Genomic DNA, 21254 nt, shown 5'->3' with positions numbered 1-21254 from the left:
AAAGGTGGTAAGCCACCTTCTATGTGGTGTTCTGAGCATCATTTCTAAATGCTTGCTGCAAAGCAAGATGATACAAATTACTTTAACCATTGCATTACATAGGAAACGTGGGCCTGTGCAACAAATATAAGTGGGCATTTCTGCAGAGGTGTGACATGAGATATGCTGCATCCCTGCTGCAGAGGATTTTGAATTTGTTAGTCACCTATATGGTGTTTGCAATCATAAGTCCTGTTACATGTTTATTAGCTGGAACATGCAATATAATTTGTGGCATTTTTGTCATTAATCATTTTACACTAAGTAATCAGAACTTCCCCATAACTCAAAGATCCACTGGGGAGAAATTTATTGCATGCATGTTTTTCATTTTTCACCCTATTATCTTTCTTTTTGAAATAGATTTTTTCATTTGATGAATGCTGAGTCATTTCTGCTCTCCTTTCTATCTTTAATCAACCTGATATCCAGTTTACCATGTACATTATGTTGGGGACCTCCTTTATTTGTAAGAGACTGAAAGAACTTCGGTCCCTACAGTGCTTGAATGCCAAGTTGAAAAGATGTGCCAAATTAATTGATTCTGAACCATATCAACAGGAAAGCATATTACTTTTTCAAAATAGAGTATTAGGAAAGCTGAAAATTTGACATGGAAATAACCACATGGTCAAGTGTGTTTCCTCAGAACGCAGTTTAAAGATGAAAGGAGTAATTGAAACATTCTGTTCACAGAGTGCACATGGGCTTTCAGAGTCAATGAAACTTTGATGTGTTCCAGTCCGTCTAAGACAGTAACATCATTAAGACTTTTCTGAAGCATAATTGTTTAATGCTAATTTGGTGCTTTCTCAGCTTTGAAATCATTCAGGTGATTTTGTACCAACATTCATGAAGAATGAGTCAAAATCACCCAGACAGTGAAATGTGTTTCTGGGTTTATCTGATTCTCCTCATCCAGTTCAGAACAGCAGCGTTAAAAGAATGCATCGACCAAGGTTGCCAAGAATATTTTGTGCTCTTCTCTACTTGCACATCACCAGAAAATACGCTGCTGACTGAATTTTTTAACCTTTCAGCAATATACTATGAAGTGCTAGCTGGCAGGTAGCTCAGTACTCTTTTCACTGCAAGGCCCTATAATGTAATCACAGTTGTAAAAGGAACTTGTGAGTGAAGCAACTTGATCATTCCTCACAGTGCTGCAGTGCCAAGTGGTTACAGGAGAATAAGGGAGAGGCAGCGCCAGGATCCCAGAGATTTATTCTAACCAGAAAGAGCACAAGATACTTAAACAAAGGTGAAGCTGCTGTAGGTGCCGTCTGCTTGCTAAGGATTATATCGTAGATGATGTTTAATTTTGCTTAAACCAGAGGTAAGTCTGTATTTTCTGTGTGTTACTGTGATAAGCCTACTTATTAGTCTGATTTAGCAGTGTGTGTGTCTGGGGATGTAACTTTGCAGTGCCACAGTCACTAAGGAAAAACCTGTGTATCACTGTGATACGCCATTGATCTGATACCCTAGAAATGATCTCTACAGGCAGGTTAGTAATGTTTTTAAAGGGAAATGTAATACCCATGTAGGAGGTGCTGGTAGTGGTGAAATAAAACTTGAGGGGCTTGAAAGTTGTAGTCCGAATAAATCAAATTACAGAAAAGGTGCATTATATTCAGATCAATTCACAGGATGCTAATTGTTGTGAGACAAAGGAGGGGACTGTTTCTGGAGCTCCTCATTAATGTGCTTTGCTCTTATATTAGGGTGGTTGTTCAGAAACTTTTCAGCTGTACAAATAGGCATAGAACTATTTACTAGAAGGTGCTTTGGCACCAGTAGTTTTGACAGTGTTTCAATTTACAGTTTTTATGGAAATTATTATTATACAGAGTGAACTTGGTGTGCCATTACATGTATCACATAGTTCTAAGGAAAGTTTTGGAAGAAATAGCAACAGTAAGGTTTTTTTCATTAGTGATGTCTTAGAAATTGTCTTATTTGTGATATCATCTTGTATAAACATTGTCTTTTAGTAATCATACTGTTATTTTATGCTTTTGATAACAGATACTGAAGTATTTTGTGATTCTATGATTCTGTTTGTAGTTGTGAAGACTCTAATAGTTCAAATCTACTAAAATGATAACATCTGCTTAGAACCAAAAACCACATCATGCAGTTACTAGAATATATTTAAATTCTTAAAGAAATTAAATACTGGTTTAGTTTATCTAAAGAATTTCTTCTGCATTACAGTTTTGTTTTCCCCTCCTGTATTAGCTAGCAGCTGTGCCCCAGCACCCTTTCACTGGACAAATGTTACCTCTGTACCATATGTCAGTTCTCTTCCAAGGGCTCCTGGCAATGAACAGTGTTGCGATACAGGGCTGTGTTTTGCTGTAAAAATGTTACTGTTGAAGAGCAAACAGCTCTTCTGAACTTCTTATTTCATTCTGTCTCACTTTCTCCTCCAGTCTAACAAACTCAAGAGTGTATGAGAAAGTGAGTGCTTGAAATTTTATAAACTGTTTATATAATAAATAATTTGTTGGAAACATGACTGTTCTGTTACTAATTGAATTTCACTGAAATAGGCTTTAAGCATTGAAGAACTAGGCATGTATACCTATTATCAGTTTCATTGCCATATTCTGCTTTTGTATAGCTCTGTGCATATGTATGAACAAGGTAATTAAAATGCTGTTATTTCTGTATGTTTATAAAATGTGTTTGGTGCAATCCTAGTAGCAAAAACTCATTACCATACATCATCAGTGATTGCCTCATTTTGGCTGACAGATAGTGGCTCATTTCACTTCATTGCAAGTATGTGGACAAAACTATTAATGTAAAAGTCTGTGGACAAAAAATACTAGTAATTTCAGAAGCTGTAACTGAGCTCCTTCTAGCCAGATACCATTGCTTTTCTTTAAGATACATATGTCTTGGTTAGACATGGGGTTTCTTCCCTGAGATGGGAAAAATCATATGTATCAGGATAACCATGTGGCTAAACCGCAAGCTTGTTTTTAGAGTTTTGGGTTTGGTTTGGGGTTTTTGTTGGAGTGTTTGGGGTTTTTTTCAGTAAATGTGCCTAAGACCATCTTTTCTTAAGGAGATAAGCTTTGCAAAAGCAGTTTCTCAAAGTTCTGAGTACATTGTCAGGTAGTAAATAATGGCCTTGTTTACTTCTGTTTTGAGCATGGACTTTAAGCAGTTCCTGTCATTTATTCTCAATGTATTATTTCAGCTTCACTGGAGTCAGTAGGAGCTGTTGGATAAGTTACCTTCTTTTGAAATCTAAGTACAAACCGTTTAGAGTCTGAGTTTTACAAGTTTGCTTTTCTGTGTATAAAACGATCACAAGCTAAGCTTCTGTGGTGCACTGGCTAAAACGCCATCAAAGCATTAATATAAGCGTTAACAGCATTTCAGTGAAGCTTCCTTTTGTAAGGGTTGGTACTTTTTGTTCCTTTGTCTCTAAATATGTCAGAAAAAAACCCTGTGTATATTGATGGGTTAATGCATTATCTTTTTTTCATTAACTGAAAATATTGGGAATGAAATTGGCTTGCCAGCTGAATATGGCTCCATATAGTTGTGAGATACAGTTTCTTCCAAACTCCTTATTAAAAAGATACATCTTGATAAATTATCCCAGCTGAAAAGGTGAATATTCTTTCTAGAAGATTTTGTTATTTCTAAACCACAACAAATAGTATAAATGTTAGTTGTGGATTTGTTTCAGTTAATAGAAGTGGAAAGAAGTACATAATGGTTTATATTTGGATTTGAAACCTCAGGATCTAACACCACAGAATATAAACAGCATTCTCCTTTCTTTGAATATATTGTCTGATAGTTGAAGGAAACATTTAAAAGACCTTACTGCAATATTTCAGATGTCTTTTTATAAATAGCATATTCAAGAGCGTGTAGCAGAATGCGCAGAATGTAAAATACAGTGGCATGTTGCGATATAAAGTCCAGGAATAATTTGTATTTGAATGTCATGTTTCTTACTATTTATCTTATGTCCATAGTCACTATGTACTTTAAAGCATTGTGATCAATCTACTGCTGAGGTCATCTGAGAGATGTACACATGTAAAAGAACAAATGCTCTTTGAATTATTTCTTCTTTTTTTTTCTGTGATTTAGGACTATGAGCCACGGGGCACTTTGTCAATTCATGTGGAAATATATTTTGTTGCTGTTTAAAAGTGCTGCATGCAGAGTGAGTGGGATGCTGCAGAACTTGTAACTCAGCAGGTCTCCAAGAGCTAAATTTGGGATTGTAAAATCAGTAACACGTCAGAATGGACCAGAAGGAAATGCGCCCCTTGGCTTTTCTTTTTATAGTTCTTTGCATTGAGGGTGACCCTTTCTGTTCCAGTTGGCGTAATCTTGTTGGTGTCTCACACAGTCCGTATGCAAACCAACAGTATGGTCACAGTCCTGCCAGGTTTCAGTCAGAGCTTGCTTGGATCTGTAGTCCTTGTAGGCTTTCTTTGGATGCATGAGCATGCATGAGCATGTATCGTGAATAATTTGCCCTTGAGTCATGTGATGACGTTGAATATTAGTACCCTTCTTACCCCTTTCATTAGTGGATTTAGAGGTAGTGTATGCACTGTTCTCTGGAGCATTCTTTTGACCCAGTCATGAATTTTCCATGCCACATACCCAGGTGCCGCATGTGCATAAACTTGCTGCTTTTTTTTGGCACTAACCAAGTAGAGACCCTCAGGCATGAGTCTGGACAGTCCTCAAGGCACCTCTCCCTATGGGCAGTATGTAGCAGACCATGTCAGGATTGTCATCTTCTGCGCTACAGAAGTCTCTAACACTGTTCTATTGACTAAGCTGCTGAGCTTGTGTCCTTGCATGCTCTTGTATATCCCCTAGCCTTGTCCTGTGGCATGTAATACACACCTTGGCATCAGAGGATAAAAGCTTTACTCCAGCAGGTCATGGCACAGCCCCTCCTGTTGTTTCAGACTTACTTAACAAGAGCAAAATGCAGTAATTGCCTCCAGGCACCACATGGAGCCCAGGGGAGAAGCCAGGCCAATGGTGATGTCCTGTGCAGACATGTCTTTGCTAAGGGCAGTTATGGATACAAGTAATTTTGGGCCATTTGTCCTGGCATAGTCCTCTCTGAATTGAATGCCCTTAGAAATGTAAAGCTAGCCTTGAGTTATCTCTAGTAGGCTGTCTCAGTTCCACAGACACAGTCACTGACCTTTTCTTGCTAATATAATTCAGTTGTCAATAGCATTTTGCTCCTGGCTGCTATACCTGAAGGTGATTAGGATGCACAGAAACTGGGGACACATCAACTACATTTATATCTTGTACAAATGTAAAATAATGAATACACTAACAAGCCTTCTTTTTGCTCTTCATCATTACTTAGATCAGGACCTCCATTAATTTACAGAAAACATTTTGTTTCCTGAGAAAAACAAAATCAGTAACCAATTTCTTGTCAGGCCAAGAAGGAATCACTGTAGGCTATTACAAGTAGACTGAAACAGTGCATTGCACGCTCTCATCTGTGTGTTTTAGCAGGAGTGCCCCTTAACAGCAGAAAGTGCTGTTGGTGAACCGGAAAATGCTTATAATCTGTGCATATTATAAAATTTAATTGTACATATCAAACTAATAAAAATAAGGGTGAGGCCCCAGTATTCTCCAGAAGATATCCAGACAAGAGCAGAAATTCTTCTCACTGTATCATAGCGTAGATATTGAGCTTAAATATTTTAAGAACTTGTACTGTCCATATAAAGACAGCATTCCAAAGGTATATGCACAACTGCTAGATTGAAAGTAATACAAAATGAAAGCTTTTTTATTAAAACAAAATGAAAAGAAAAAACCAAAAACCAACATTGTCAGGAGCAGGAGGAACAATGGTAGTTGTTTGAATCACGTATTTCATTGTGCAGTCGAGGCAGGACTGGAAGTTGTACCCCAGAGAGAGTTCATGTTTCTGGAGCACCTTTAGAAATAACAGCAGTTCCCAACTCATCTGCATGCTAAGCACCTTCCTCCCTTTGCAGAAATTGGTTTTCCTGAAAAGCTTACGGGAGTACACCAACAAGATACACTGTTCTCATTACTTTTTGTGCCATAAGTGGACAAAAATATGATATGCATAAATGACCAAGGTTAAAACTTCCAAAAGGTTAAAACTGTGCAATATGTGTTTCGGTTGTTACTCATGGGCAACAGCAGTTTCCTTTACTCCATAAAACTCCTCATGTATTTTACCATTCTGTTGGGCTACTTCATGTTATTATTCTGATTGTACTGCTGGGTTACTTTGAGTTACTTTTATGTTATGATTCTGATTGTACTGCAGAATATTAAAACTGAGGCTATAAAGTGAGATCTGCAGGAGGACTGTTTATCCCAGGAAATATTGCGGATGTTACTTGCAGTTACAAGAGGAGACAAAAGAATTTTTTTTTAATCTTTAACCTGAAAAAAGAAAAGTTGGCGAGAAATGAAGAAGTGGGATCCAGTGCAGTGAGACACAGAGCAGTGACTGGAAAAATATTTGGAAAAACAGTCTGGTTTTTGCAGCACAGCAAGACACGGTTGTGGACTTGGTTGTGTCCATGCATGAGGATTCCTACTTTGTGTGCTGCGCGTTTAAAACCTGTGGATCAAAGAAGTATGTTCAAGCTGCGATATGGATGTTATCTGTGATAATATAAAATCACTCGGGAAAAAAAAAAAAAAAAACCAAAACGCTTGATATTTTCAAACTTTACAGTGGCTTAGAGCTAAAATATCAATTTCTGTAATTTATTTTTTTACAGTGATTATTTCTATGACTATTTTCTTCATTATGCCTTCCCAACAGCCTGGCCGTAGTCTGTAAATTTCAGCACCCACTATGTGTTCCTGGAGGTCCAGAGCAACATCTCTTTCCCAGTTTGTGTAAAGGTCATGATGATCTTGTGGCTACCTTTAGTGCCTCATCACTCATGCCTCCTGAGCCATGAATACTCAGAGGCAACCCTATTCAACTACCCACATTTCAAGCTCTACCATATTATGTCGTTCCGGTCATGCTGCTTGATCTGGCTGTCTCCAGAAAAGGCAACAGGGGGTAAACCACATAATCTTACCTGCTTCGTAGCAGCAGATGGAAACAGAGACACTTTTAGGCAGATCTCAGCAAGAGAGGCACAAAACAATATGGGTGGCAAATGCGTAGCTACTGAAAATGAGAGAATCCTGATTTGTTGTAGGGCTCTGCATGTGGGTTATACTTCCTAGGCTGAATTTTGATTCATTTTTGATGCTCATCTCAGCTTTCGGGATTGATATGATGGACACAGAGTCTGTTTTTAAAGATGAAGCTCAGGCCCAAAATGTAGCATTTCACTTCTACATACAGAGTCACCAAACTTCCAGCAAATACCATCCACAGTCACCTGCACTGCCTAGGGAGTGGTCTGCCTGGTGCACCTTGTCTAGCCTCCTCTACCTCGCATTTAGCAGCACTGAATAATGTGTTTTCAGCTGACCAAGGAGCAGGAGTTTGGATGAGCTGCAGTGGCCTACAATGGAACCTCCAAGCTGCTGGACTCAGAAGGGGTAAAGGATCTGTGGAAGTAGCTGATTTCTTCCACTCATGGGCATTTGTTTCTCTGCTTCTGGGTGGCCGTGGATAAATAGTCCCTAGTCCAAGAAGCTTAAGAAGAAAACCACAGCCCCTTTTGTGCTGGTGATGTCTCCTCTAAGCCCAATATAGGAATTCTTTCTTTCTCGCTTTGGCCATGTTTACTGTGTCTGTGCTAGCACCAAGGAGGTTACTGTGGTAACTCACAGGAGGGAAGAAGCTCTCTTGTGTGATTTGTCCTTGCCCTCTACCAGCTGTGCAGACCCAGACAGCAAGGGCCAGCTATTCTCCACAGCATGTTGGAACACCCTGAGCAAGGGATAGGCTGTGCAGGGGCTACCAAAGCTTAAATTTCATGTGAAGAAAGATCAAGATCTGTCAGCTTCAAGCATCAGCGTTGTTCGTGTGAAACAGGAAGGTAAGAAATTTTTCAGAGGACTGCAGTCTCCACAGGAGGTGGTGGTGGAAGAAACATGTACCTTTTCAGATGCTGCCTTGAGCAGGCTGTGAAAAGGAAGTGCAGACTTTGCAGACAGCAGATGAAGGAGCATGTAAATGAAGGGGCAAATGCAGGAGAAGGTTTTTGTATGCACTTAGGTGAAACTTTGTAACACCTATTACTTCCTGAGAGAAAGTAATGTTACCCGTTGAACAATAACTGAACTAACTGATAAAGAACGAGATAGAGTTTGAAGTCAACACATGCTATTACGTCACATAGCGCCTTCACTGGAACTATTTAGTTAAAGATCTTTGAGAACGATTATTGCCATTGGAAGCATAATGTTTGCCATGTGACAGCAGAACTCATTGTAGATCAACTATTGCACCTTGAGCTCATAACCACCCCTGTAAAGAACTGGAAGCTTTCCTGGCTCAACGGTAAAACAAAACCTTCCACGTGGAGCCCAAATTGCATTTTAAAGAATGTGTGATGGAAGCTTTTCCAAACGGATCAAGTCTTTAAACAAATTCACAAGATCTACATTACTCTGTAGTGTTCAGCTGCAAGCCTGGACTGCAGAGTCCATCATCTTGCAGACAAATTCTCTGAGAGTTAGTTCTGCATAGGAAATGCTGAGATCAGAAGCTATGTAAACCTCACTGTTTACTTTGAAGAATTTCTATGGTGAAAAGTAAGATTTTGCAGAGTCAAAACACATTATTGCATATTTTGATACTAGGTATTTTACTACTTTTTTTGGTGGAATGCATGTAAGATTTTTTCCCCCTCTTTCTTTCTTTCTGTGAGAGTTGTAACTTCTTTTGTACTCACCCAACCTAACTAAGAAGGTGGCTAGAGACACCTTACCAAGTATGTGGTTAGCAGACAATCACGGTCATCCTGTCTACATTCCAAGAGAAGCCATTGCCAATTTGCAGCTGTAGAAGAGAGAGTCATTCTTCAATCAGGATAGTCTTTTTGTATTATTAAATAGTAATCATCAAGTCAGATCATTGTTGTTGGGGGAAAACTGCAAGGAAAGGTTTTGCTCTAAGTTGTCCTAACTGTTGCTTCCTTTTCTCTGCTTTCAGAGGGTGGCAGCAAGAAGCTAAAGAGCACGATACAGAGAAGCACAGAGACAGGAATGGCAGCAGAGATGAGAAGTCGCATGGTTCGACAGCCAAGTCGGGAATCCACTGACGGCAGCATAAACAGTTACAGCTCAGAGGGCAAGTAAGTGACATTATAAATATTAGTAACGCAGGAGATGTTTCTTGTCTTTGTAAGAAAACCTGGGATGTGAACAGAGGTCCCAGCTCTGGCTGGAGAGGATAGTTCTGTATACAGATTCTTCCCCTTGAAACATTTGCAAAACTTTACTATTTTAGGCACATAACACAAATTTCTTCAAAACTGGGGTTTAGAGAGGATTCCTTAAGGATTGACATTTTCCCTGTCATCCGGTGAGGCATTTTGTTCAGCAAAAGACAGCTAAATTCAGACCGCGTTACTCAAAACAAAACAAAGGGGTACTTTTTCTTTGGGTTATGTTTGGATTAACTCAAACTTCAAATGTATGTAAATCCCTGTGATATGAAACTCTGTTCAGTAATACTATAAACAAAGAAGGTTTAGTCTGGAGTTGATCCAAGTCTCTTATTGAGGATTGTAAACCCAGAGTCAAGCTGCCCCATCAGCTGAAATCAGGCAGACAACTGAGGGTAATGGGACAGCTGTTTTCATTCACTGCTGAATGACTCAGTATGTAGGAAAGGAGAACAAAGGCAGATCTTACACAAAAATGTGCATGAATACTTCAGCATCCTCACAGCTCTCAGTGGGACTCAACTGCTTGTGCCAAGGCACGGTGGTCACTAGGAAATTCTTAGAAGATACCTTCCTGCAAGGGGAAACTGGGAATGCAAGTGCAAATGCACTATATGGTTGTCTATAATATAACAACTAGCTTCTGTTTTTCTATGAGTTCTGTGATTTAGCTGTAGATTGAATCCTAAGATGCTCTGCAAACTTGCATGAGTTTGGTATAATAACATTAGTTTACAGCAGCTCTAGGTTTAGATCACAGTGAATGAAGAATGTTTAGATGCAGAGAATCTTGTAAGAAAGATGACCATTGAAGCAATTTTCTACTGTTTAATCACTTCCCCCAATGCATCACTGGTTTATTTGTAGAACATGAATAGGACACAACTGCAAGGTGAGGGGAAGCCACAAAACTGCATCACATGATCAGGGGTACATGCACTGTGCCAGCTGACCCTAAAATCCTCTTCCTTATTTTTCTGTGCCTTTTTTGAACATTAGAAATGTCACTGTAACTTGATGTAATATTTCTAGTGTGAGCATGATTCAGTTTTTGATAGCGCCTTGTGTTCAGAATAGCAAAGCTGTTTGCTAGGTTTGTCCTGTCTCTTGCAAGAATTCCCATCAAAATCATTAGGAGCTTGACTTTTGTTGCTTGAGTTTGTCTGCAGTTCCCTCTTGACATTGTAGGCAGGAAATGATGACAGTTAGAAAATGCATATGTTAAGTTTGTAAGGACTGCTTTTCCTTCCTTGCGTATGTGTACACTGTGATACTGACTTTACCTCCAGCATCACAGTTTTTTGACAATACCATGCCTCATCCTGCATTTCGTAAGATCAGTCAGATGTGTTTACAAACTAAACACAGATGTGTTTAACAAATTTGAATTGACACACATTAAGGTGAATGTGTACTTCACAACTTTCAGTATTTTGTGTGTAACTGGAAATGTTTGGAAAGTGAGAATGCTCTCAAGTGAACATTTCAATGATTTCAATGTTGTTAGTTATTCCATAGCAAAATATAACATATTTTGGGGGAAAGGGGCAAAGAAATGAGCAACAAACTTTTCATAGCAGAGTGAATTTCTCTCCACCTGGGGAGAGAAGTAGATTGTGTGTCTCTTCAGGAAGGGTGGGCTTGAAGCTGCATCTTGAGGGTAGGTGAATGCTGTAACTGGTGGGCTGATGGTTGAACTGGAGACCTTGAGGTTCTTTTCCTCCTCTATACAAAGAAACCGTCTTAAATAAAAGTGTTTTTGAAACTAAACTTCACTGAAAAGCTTACCTTTTGGTAAATCAGAGTTTTGTAACGAAAAGCACTGTGCTGGTATTTTCCAGCCAGCTTTAGTTACAGGCAGTCTGGGCATTTATACAGGCATAGTAAGAGCAGATAGTCTTGAAGAGAAGAAGGGTTTTTTTCTATAAAGCTAGCTGGGGTTTGTAAAGAGCTTTTAGTGTGAATTGAACGACTGGAGCACATAAGCCTGATTGGTGGAAATCAAAGTTTTTCACACTAGATGTTTTTATTATGAAATGCTGTTATTTTCTCCAGTCTAACAGGGAATTTTCTTTGAGGAAGAAGCAGATACAGAGTGGTGGATGGTCTGGTGGCCATGCTATATAGGCTTGGTTCAAAGTCTGTTCTTGTGATGAGGAAGTCCCCAAAAAAGCTGAGCTTCCACACCATGGATCATTCTTTATCTCTGGGGTTTGTTTATTTTCTTTTTTGTTCTGCTTGTTTCTTTGGTTATTGTTTGGAGACTCTATTAAAAAGAAAATGGAGATTCTGGAACACAAGAAACCAGCTTGAAAAAGCACATCTCATAGTCACTGAATAGTTTGGGTTGGAAGGGACCTTTAAAGATCATGTGGTGTGGTCTACCCGCCTTGCAATGAGCAGGGACATCTTCAACTCAGGTTGCTCAGAGCCCCATCCAACCTGACCCTAAATCTTTCCATATATTATGTGTGTTGATGTATTACATTTCAATTTGTGTCCTGAAAGAGGGACGAGTACCAACAATGGACTCAGATGTGGCTACCAGAATATTTTGGCTAGGGGGTAGCATTAGGTTTAGCTCTAATCAGCACTAGTACTACCTGCCAGTAGTTAACTACCTGCTGCTTTGTTAAACAGCTGTAGCAATCAGATTAACTTAGTGTATACATCTGTTTTCCTTGTTTGTTCTAAATGATGCGGATGGTGTTTGGATGTATGTATAGGTATAAAACAGTATTACAAGGTAAATCAAGCATTCAGGAATGAAGAATGATAGGCTGTTAAGTTTCATGAGGCTTTTTATGTTTTCTCATACAAGGTCACTTATAGTTTATTCACCTGTCAGGCTCTTCAATGCTCCTGGAGAACTCCCTTGCAAGAACTGTTTTATGGACTACTTTGGGTTCATGTGCAGAACTTTACTACACTTCTTTGGGGCCCATGGGGGACAGCTCGTACCTGATGCTGCAGAACAATTTGTGGTTGCATATCTTGAGCTGCTTGACTTGTATCAGTAGTACTTTTGAGGTAAATACTGTAGGACAATAGAAATTAATCCTGTTCTTATGCTTAACCAGCTTTTATTTTGCTTCAGTTTAATATTCCCTGGAGTACGACTGGGCGCTGACAGTCAGTTTAGTGATTTCCTCGATGGACTTGGACCTGCACAGTTAGTGGGCCGACAAACACTAGCAACTCCTGCTATGGGTAAGAATAATATTTTCTCCTCTGTTAAATGAATAATAAGCCACTAATGCACACACTGCCAGACTACAGCACCAAGAACACTTTTACAAAGTGGCTTCCTGCGCTATAAACTTGAAGGTCTTATATGCATTCACTGGTATTCCTAGCATGCTGGCATCCAAAATGGGGTGAGAAACAGTCTTTGCTCCATTTGAGATGTCAGCTAATCTCATTTGCAGTTTGGAAATAGGGCTTGCACTTTACTTGCCACTCAAAATTGTTGTGGTTTCTCCAGTTGTAGCTCACTACAAAATCTCAGCTATTGAGAGTTTCTGTTTACTTGCTACAGATTACACTGGATGTGACAGGCAGTTTCTGGACAAACTCTGCCAAATGTCCAAGTTTAGTTCATTTCACCTCAGAATGCAAAACTTCTCCCCACATTTGCAATGACCAATAATCAGTTGCTGCTGATAAAGCCAGTGTTTGTCATGAAAGAGACAAAATCGTTTTCTACAGCAGCTGCCTGTGTCTCTCTGTGATCTTCTCTGTGTTCCAGACCAGCTGGTATTTCCCTATAGCAGCATTAGCTGTATCTATCTTGGTTATGAAGGGAGTGTATAAGGTACACAACAGTGCAGCACTGTGTAAGTATTTCTTTAGGATGCTAAGTGAGGAGTCCTTGATCCACTACTTTAACGATATTTCCTCTGCTGGAAATTATAAATGCCCAGTGCTTCAGTACAGCTGTCTTGGGACAGTCAGTTTCAGGAAGGGCTACTGAGATGCTTCTGAAGGAGAGCAAGAAAGAAACAGAAAGAATTGCAGAAGACAGTGTTTCCTTTCCAAATCATTAGCAAAGGAGACAGAAACTTCCTTGAGAATGCCTTGATTACCTCCGAAGGCATGGGGTGCTTTTAAGTCCAAATGACTGCTACGAATGCATTTAATAAGCACCAAACTTATTAAATTCAGAGTTTTTATTATTTTAAAAGATAAAAGATGATGTGAGATGATTTGTCCAGTAAGAATCTAAGTGGCTTTATCAGCATGAATGTAAGGGTCTAGATTTCTTCTGTCTATTTTAATCTTTTCTGACTACTTTTCTGCAGATTACTAGAGTAATATGTTTATTTTCACTTCTGAGTAATCAAACTCTTTGTTTACTAAAGGCTCAATTTTTGCACACCCAAAAGCACTCGGTCATGCTTTGTAACAGTTTTCGGAAGACCTTCTATGTGGTATCCTTAGACTAGTGACAATTTGAAAATGTTTGTCTTATCGCTCCCCCTTCTGGTTCCCTGCCGCATGTTTCATTTTGGATATGCGATATAGAGATGGGCTCTTCAAAAGGCTTGTTGGAATTTTTCTGTGAGCTATTTTTGGTGCAACACAGAGCTCTGTTTATACGAGCAAAGTCCAATTGATAAAACCACCCTTCCCTGCTGCTCTGTCATACCTCAAGAACTGGGGTATAAACACTGCTTCAGGACGCTGTTAGACAAGCATGTGAAAATCTCAGGCCCAGGTAATTTTAAACTGCTATTTTTCTGAATCCAGACCCCAAATTCTATCATTTAGGATTATCTCTTTGTGAGTGGTTTCTTTTTTTTTCAGACAGTCAGGGTTTACATGTCAAATACATACTCAACTTGCTTCATGGATATATGTATAGTTCATTTATCTGCACGGCATCACGTAGCTGACCATGTTATATGGTTAATTCGTTATTCTACATGGCCTGTTACATTTCTACCCAGCTGATTCCATGATACATAAAACCACAGAAATACAATGCTCTGAGCGTCACCCTGTAGCTGACTTCCCTTGCATTTTATTGATCTAGATCAGAACAGTGCTTGGTTTCAGAGCAAGCCATTTCATTTCTCTGCCACTAACGTCATTTGTCAGAACTTAGGAAGGGAAATAAGCTTGACTGTTTAGTAGCAAAAGCAGCTTCTTGTTTTAACATGGTGCTTCATTTTATTCACACAAAAAATGTGTGTGGAATATTGATTTAAAAAGGGAAAATTTTCACCCCTGTACTTTTTGGAGACTTTTTCAGATAAAAAAAAACCAATCTCTTCTGAGCTCCTGGGGCGCTGGCCACCATCATTCTCTGAAGCCTTGCTATGACTGTGTGCCTACTCTGGTTGGTGCCTCTGTCTCAGGCTGAGACAAGTCAGGCACTTGTAATTAAAGAAAAGTCTTTCCAACATTAGCCTCCACCAGCAGTCCTCCTTCCTATTTCATCAGACATGAACCCTTTGTACTGTTAGCTCTTTGTTCTCAGCTTGGAGGCAGAAACTTCCAGCTGAAGGGATTTCTGAACATGAGTTTGGGGTTTAGGTTCTCTGAGTGTGGGACTCCTCTCAGGGCTGCACGTGTTCAGTGACTGGCACACTGGGGCAAATCCTAGGTAGGAAATCTCTGGAGAATTCACCAGTGCAAAATTACAGGCGTGGCGGTTATACCATAGTGTTGCTGTATATTTGCCTGCCTCCATGGGTCAGAAATACTGTGCTCTGGTATGAACCATACAAGAAGAGAGGGCACCGTGCACCCTAAGTATATATATTTTAGTCCTGCTTTAAGAATGGAGAAATTAAAGGGATCAGGAAAGAGGCAACAAGCACTCTAATGCAGCAGACTAGCAGAAAACTAGTCTTTCTGTTTCTCACCTCTCTCCCTGGGCTGTAGTGCTTCTCTAAAACATGGTCTGCTTTCTTCTCCCTGTCAGGTGACATCCAGATTGGAATGGTAGACAAAAAAGGCCAGTTAGAAGTAGAAGTCATTAGAGCCCGTGGCCTCACACAAAAACCTGGCTCCAAATCTACCCCAGGTAAGGAAAAAAATAGACAGTGTATAAACAGAAAATGAGAATATGAAATACGCTGATGAACTGGGGGTCAGCTTTTTGAGCTCCTCATTACATTTGCATTTGTTTGGTCTGCTCTTCAACAAGGAATGTGTGCGTAGATATATCCTTGCTACTGATGTCCACTTCTTACCACCTTACATCTGCCAGTTGCATGCCACCTTTAAAAGAATGATTTTCAGCAAGAAAACATCTGTTCTGGAAGGGACATTTGGAGAAGTATTTCTGCCTATCTTAGGCAAGTCATATATATCAGGGAGGCTCTGTCGATGTAGATGAAGTCCTTTGTGTTTGTTCCACATCAAAACAATAGATGGAGAACAAAGGAAAGTGCATTGAACAAACAGCTTAAAAGACCCACATGCCAGGATCTTCTGCATGCAGCAGTGCTTCAAGAAGACAGCAGGTTAAGCTAGTGACAATGTCAATAATTTGTATAATGAATGAGATTTAATACTGTATCATTTTGTAAGGTCATATTTAGAAGTTCTGGTTATTTATAGCTATCCTTATTAGAGGAGATTTATATTAGAAGAGATTCAGAGCAGCCCTGCAGAGAAGGACTTGGGGGTGTTGGTCGATGAGAAAATGAACATGAGCCTGCTTCAGTGTGCACTCGCAGCCAACCATATCCTGGGCTGCATCAGAAGGAGCGTGACCAGCAGGTCGAAGGAGGTGATCCTATCCCTCACTTGGAGAGTTGTGTGCAGTTCTGATGTCCTCAACATAAAAAGGACATGGAACTGTTGGAACAAGTCCAGAGGAGGGCCATGAGGATGATCAGGGGACTGGAGCACCTCCCGTATGAAGACAGGCTGAGGAAGTTGGGGCTGTTCAGCCTGGAGAAGAGAAGGCTGCGTGGAGACCTCAGCAGCCTTCCAGTATCTGAAGGGGGCCTATAGGGATGCTGGGGATGGACTGTTCATTAGGGACTGTAGTGATAAGACAAGGGGTAATGGGTTAAAACTTAAACAGGGGAAGTTTAGACTGAATATAAGGAAGAAGTTCTTTCCTGTTAGGGTGGTGAGGCACCGGAATGGGTTGCCGAGGGAGGTTATGAATGCTCCATCCCTGGCAGTGTTCAAGGCCAGGTTGGATGGTTTAGCGTGAGGTGTCCCTGCCCATGGCAGGGGGGTTGGAGTTAGATGATCTTGAGGTCCTTTCCAACCGTAACTATTCTATGGTTCTATTGCTACCAGAGCCACTGCTTACCTTAACAACTGGAACAGTTGTTTTAGGTAACATTTCGCTAATATATTACTCTACAACCCCCTTAGCAGCTGAAGATGAAAGAGCAGTTAATGTCTATATTATCAGAGCCACTTAATTTTAAAAATTCCTTTCAATGAAACATCAAAGACTTTTGTTTTGAAATACCTCTGACCCCTAAACATACATAGAGACTCCCAAGTGGCTCTCAGTGACAGTTAATTCCTGGCAAAAGAAAGTGTTTTTAAATGACAGACATGAAACATAATTGTTGTTAGTAACATTTCACATCATTACATTCAAAGTTTATAAAAACCAAATTGATTTCTTATGGGCTGTATCATTTATTTTACAAATATAACTGTATTCAGATTATAAAGTGAGGTTAATGTGCCATTTTCTTTCCTCTCAGCTCCCTTTTAAGGCATTTGTCCTCCAGCTCAGATGTGCAATGTAGACATTTTTAAGTCCAAATATAAAATTTGTGATGTTCTGTTTGCAGCTCCATATGTCAAAGTGTATTTATTGGAAAATGGAGCATGTATAGCCAAGAAGAAGACAAGAATTGCACGGAAGACCCTTGATCCTTTGTACCAACAGACACTGGTTTTTGATGAAAGTCCACAGGGTAAAGTCCTTCAGGTCAGTTCCTTCTCAATCCCATTTTAGGCTACCATTTGGAGAAGCACTTGCATGTTTACTTAAGTTTAAGCAATATGTGTAAACCTGTTCCAACTCAGTACGCATTTAATTTTATAAATGCCAGCAAACACATCCTTGTGGCTTGTGGTTTCAGACCTGCAAAATGTCTGGCTGTATTAAACATTTCGCTTTTGTTGACTCTTGCTCCTGTCCTGCCATTAGGTTTTCCCACAAGAGGGAGCAATCATTCACCCTTAAGAATAACATTCTCCTTACACTGCACTTAGCAGGAGTGAACGTATAAGCGAGTGTTTGAGGACAATACTGAACTTGTATTTTATGTTCTTCCAGGTAATAGTTTGGGGAGACTATGGCCGAATGGACCACAAATGCTTCATGGGAGTTGCCCAGATCCTTTTGGAGGAACTGGATCTGTCCAGTGTGGTAATAGGCTGGTATAAATTATTTCCACCTTCATCACTAGTGGATCCAACCTTGACTCCCCTGACACGCAGGGCTTCCCAGTCATCTCTGGAAAGTTCAACCGGGCCTCCCTGTATTAGATCATAGTAGCAGGTGCTGTCTGATAAAAACATTATCCAGGATAACAGTTGGAACCAGATATTCACATGATCAAAAAACACTGTTGGAGAGAGACAATCACTTCTGTTTTCGCTTGTAGTAGTTACCCAAACATATGTCTGTCTGTCGAGAGATGGCTTTAATTGACAGAACAAAGGTATATCACATACGGCAAATCTATTAGCGGCTATCACAGATGCTTATAATGGTCCAAACTGAAAAAGAAAAGAGAGAGAGAGACACCTTTAGATTCGACCTAAGTCAAAGATGACCCAAACTGGAAGCTCTCACTCTGCTAACGATGTTGTAATTCTCACACTTTGACAGAGCCCCCAAGCAGCATTACCTTCCTGGTGTTTCAGCAGTTTTTCTGTACTTGTCACTTCCACTAGTTTTTTGCCATGTGATTCCGCTAGTTTTGTAGAAGTCCTCACAACGCTAACAGAGACCCTTCCTTTCTTTTTCTAAACCAAACAAAAAAGGGCTGAAGCATATCTCTGTAAGCATCGTTAAAGTATTCAACAAACAGCCACAGTTACAATTCCAGCAATTAGTTCCAATCGTTTCTCAGTTCTGGTGCTTCCAAGTCGCTCACGTGGAGACCCAGAACAAATGACCAACCTAGGTTAGATTCTTAAAAAAACAAATAATCATCACAGTGCCACTTTTCCTTTGTACAAAGCAGATATGTTTGCATTATATATAATAACTTTTATGTTGATGATGTTCTGCATGGAAGAATTTTGAAGAGTTCTGCAACTACTGCTGGGGACTGGTATAAAGCAGCTTTAGTCTTAATTTTGACATTGAATATGTTACTGGTAATGCAATTTTCCTCCTAGAAGTGGAGAGGAAATATTTACGTTTCTGTGTATAAATGTATATTTGACTTCCCAAAATGTTGACCAGGAATGGATTGAGCATATGACACTTTCAGCTGTACCCAGGCTTCTCTGATGTGTGTCGCTTCAGACGCACCTGTCTGCCCTGGATAGAGCATGGTATGAGTTGTTCAATGTTTCACTGGAAATTCCAGTTGAAATATTCTGCACTTACTAATGTTTTTATCAAATTTTAGTTTACATTTCTTTGAGATTGATGCAAGCACAAGGCTTGATTTTTTAACGCAAGATATCTTACTTTTTGGAGAAAAAAGATAATAATTCAAATTTCAATTTGCTTTTTATTCATTTCAGTTCTTCTTGGCCTCAAAATCCCTTGTGATATTCTGTAAATGTGCGAACAACTGCAGATTCCTGCAGGTGCATTGATATGTTTCCCTTCCTTTTACAGGCCATTCAATTTTGTGATCACACAAATAGAGCAGCATGACTTGGAACTGTTCAAAGCTGCATGCACGTTTTGTAAAAAGAGATGAAAAAGGTTATTTAATAATGTATGTTAGTTCCACATAGGCCAGCTTGTATGTTGCATGTACTTGTACAGTTTGCTCGTACTTACTATACTGAAGTAACCAAGAAATCTAAGCCATCCATTTTTCTTATAGACATTTTGCAGGTTTTAGCCAGGCTAGGTCAGTGAGTCTGGTGCTAAATGTCTATAGATGGACTTTATTTTTTACCCTATGGAAAACGTGATGTAGTATGGACCAAATTCCTTCTAATAACTATTTTGGTGTAGATTCCTACTGTGGGGCTGTAACACATGTAGAAACTGTGTACACACTAGGTTTTAATCCATAGACATACTGCCTGCACCAAGTGAACTATTTATTATTACTCAACACGTGGGAATTACTCTGCCCATCTTTCCATAGGGCACAGATTGGTTACTGCTCGACCTGCTGAGCAGGAAGAACTCAAGAATTGGTGCACTACTTCTAGATCCTGTTCTGTCTTAGTGGCCAAAAACCAACTAGTTATAATTCGATAGTATCTTTCTATTTCAACCACTTGTCTTAACACTCCCCTGTGCTTTTAAATGAAATTCCAACTCATGTTATGTAAACATGTTTAATAAAATTTCCTTTTCATGTCCAGTGTAGTAGTTGTGCTCTCTGTATGTCCTGAGGTTCATCTGTGATTCTGCTCACTGCAGGACTGTGTGAAATGTGTTAAGGAACAGTAAAATGATAAGTGATTTCTATGGTTCTTTTGATTGCTGTAATAGTGTATGTTGAAATCTGGGGCCAGAAGCTGAGGCCTGGTGAAAGTCATGTTTGGTTGGCTTCCTTTTCACTGAGAAAGGAGCCAAATTGTGCTCTCATTCCTTGAAGCAGACAAATTGAAGAAACAAATGTAGCCAAATTACCATCTGTTGGCATCAAATCAGTTTATTGGAGTTGGGCAATGCTGTGACTGCTTGCACTGGGTTAGTGGGGCAGTGTGTATTAGAACCAGGCAGCAGCTCTCCATCTGGTATGTGCTGAGCCTTGGAGACATGAGAACAACTCCTGAGGTTTTGCACTTTTGAAACCCAGATATACACCCATGTAGTGTAATGCTGTTATGGACAAACATAGAAATTTATAGATTCTATTCATAGAAATTTACTTGAGAGCAGAATTTGGCGCTAAATTTTGTTAGAAAAGCAAAGATTATGTACTTTGTTTGATTTTTAGTTTTCCATGTCCCACAGATACCTGATCACAATTTAAAATAACATAAAGACAATATCGCCTCACTTGGAACACTTTTGTTTATTACTTTATTTAACTGAATACATGGCTAAACTACTGAAAAAAAATGAATAATTAAACATGGTCAATCTCTTAACAAAAAGGCATGTTATATTTCTGCTTCTGTGTGGTGGGGGTGATGTTTCAATGCAGAATTTGTCACACTGTTGCAAAAAGCCATCAGTTTCATGTATCTCGTGGCTTCGATATTGTGTACATTACCAGGATATCCTTTCCTTTCTGATCTTGATCATATAACCAAAGTTAAGCATTTTTGATCTCCCCTTAGGGCACAGAAAATATGGCAGCAAAAGAACACACTGAACTGTTTTGTTTATGGTGTTTCTGATGAACAGGGATTGCATATGCAGAGATTTCAGGAACGAAGTAGTAGGCTGTCCTAGGACAGAGTTGTGTGCTGGTCTCCTTTCCCAGGGACTGCTGCCTTTTAAAAACTCATTGCTGAATGCTGAGATTGTAGTACACAGATAAATCAGCTTTATTTCCCTCCTGATTTTCCCTTGAGAATGCAGTACAGCCTTATATGTCATAGGCAGGGGAAGAGCAAAGATATCAAACTCATAATCCCCATCATACAATTAGTTAATGTTGAGTTAATGATGAATTAATGTTCTAAATTTTATATTGAAATGCAAATTTAGTGTCCTTCTTTGTGGGCAGAGAAGATTTTTGCCTTGACCTT

The 21254-nt window shown here is 39.5% G+C and overlaps 1 protein-coding gene across 3 annotated transcripts in view; it reads left to right on the top strand.

Moving 5' to 3' along the window:
* Nucleotides 1-20654, top strand: part of LOC136015457 (regulating synaptic membrane exocytosis protein 1-like) — a 79718-nt gene extending 59064 nt beyond the window's left edge. For all 3 annotated transcript variants that reach the window (XM_065681428.1, XM_065681429.1, XM_065681427.1), the window contains 5 exons: nt 9179-9320; nt 12511-12623; nt 15343-15444; nt 17192-17331; nt 17683-20654. In XM_065681428.1, the coding sequence (XP_065537500.1) occupies nt 9179-9320; nt 12511-12623; nt 15343-15444; nt 17192-17331; nt 17683-17901 (716 nt within the window). In that variant the 3' untranslated portion in view covers nt 17902-20654. The remainder of the gene's footprint in view (nt 1-9178; nt 9321-12510; nt 12624-15342; nt 15445-17191; nt 17332-17682) is intronic.
* The last annotated feature ends 600 nt before the right edge of the window (nt 20655-21254 follow it).

This window comes from Lathamus discolor, chromosome 5, assembly GCF_037157495.1.
Source record: "Lathamus discolor isolate bLatDis1 chromosome 5, bLatDis1.hap1, whole genome shotgun sequence".
In the NCBI taxonomy this organism is placed as follows: Eukaryota; Metazoa; Chordata; class Aves; order Psittaciformes; family Psittacidae; genus Lathamus; species Lathamus discolor.
The sequence above is the reverse complement of the archived record's forward strand: the minus strand, read 5'-3'. Positions and strand labels throughout refer to the sequence as shown.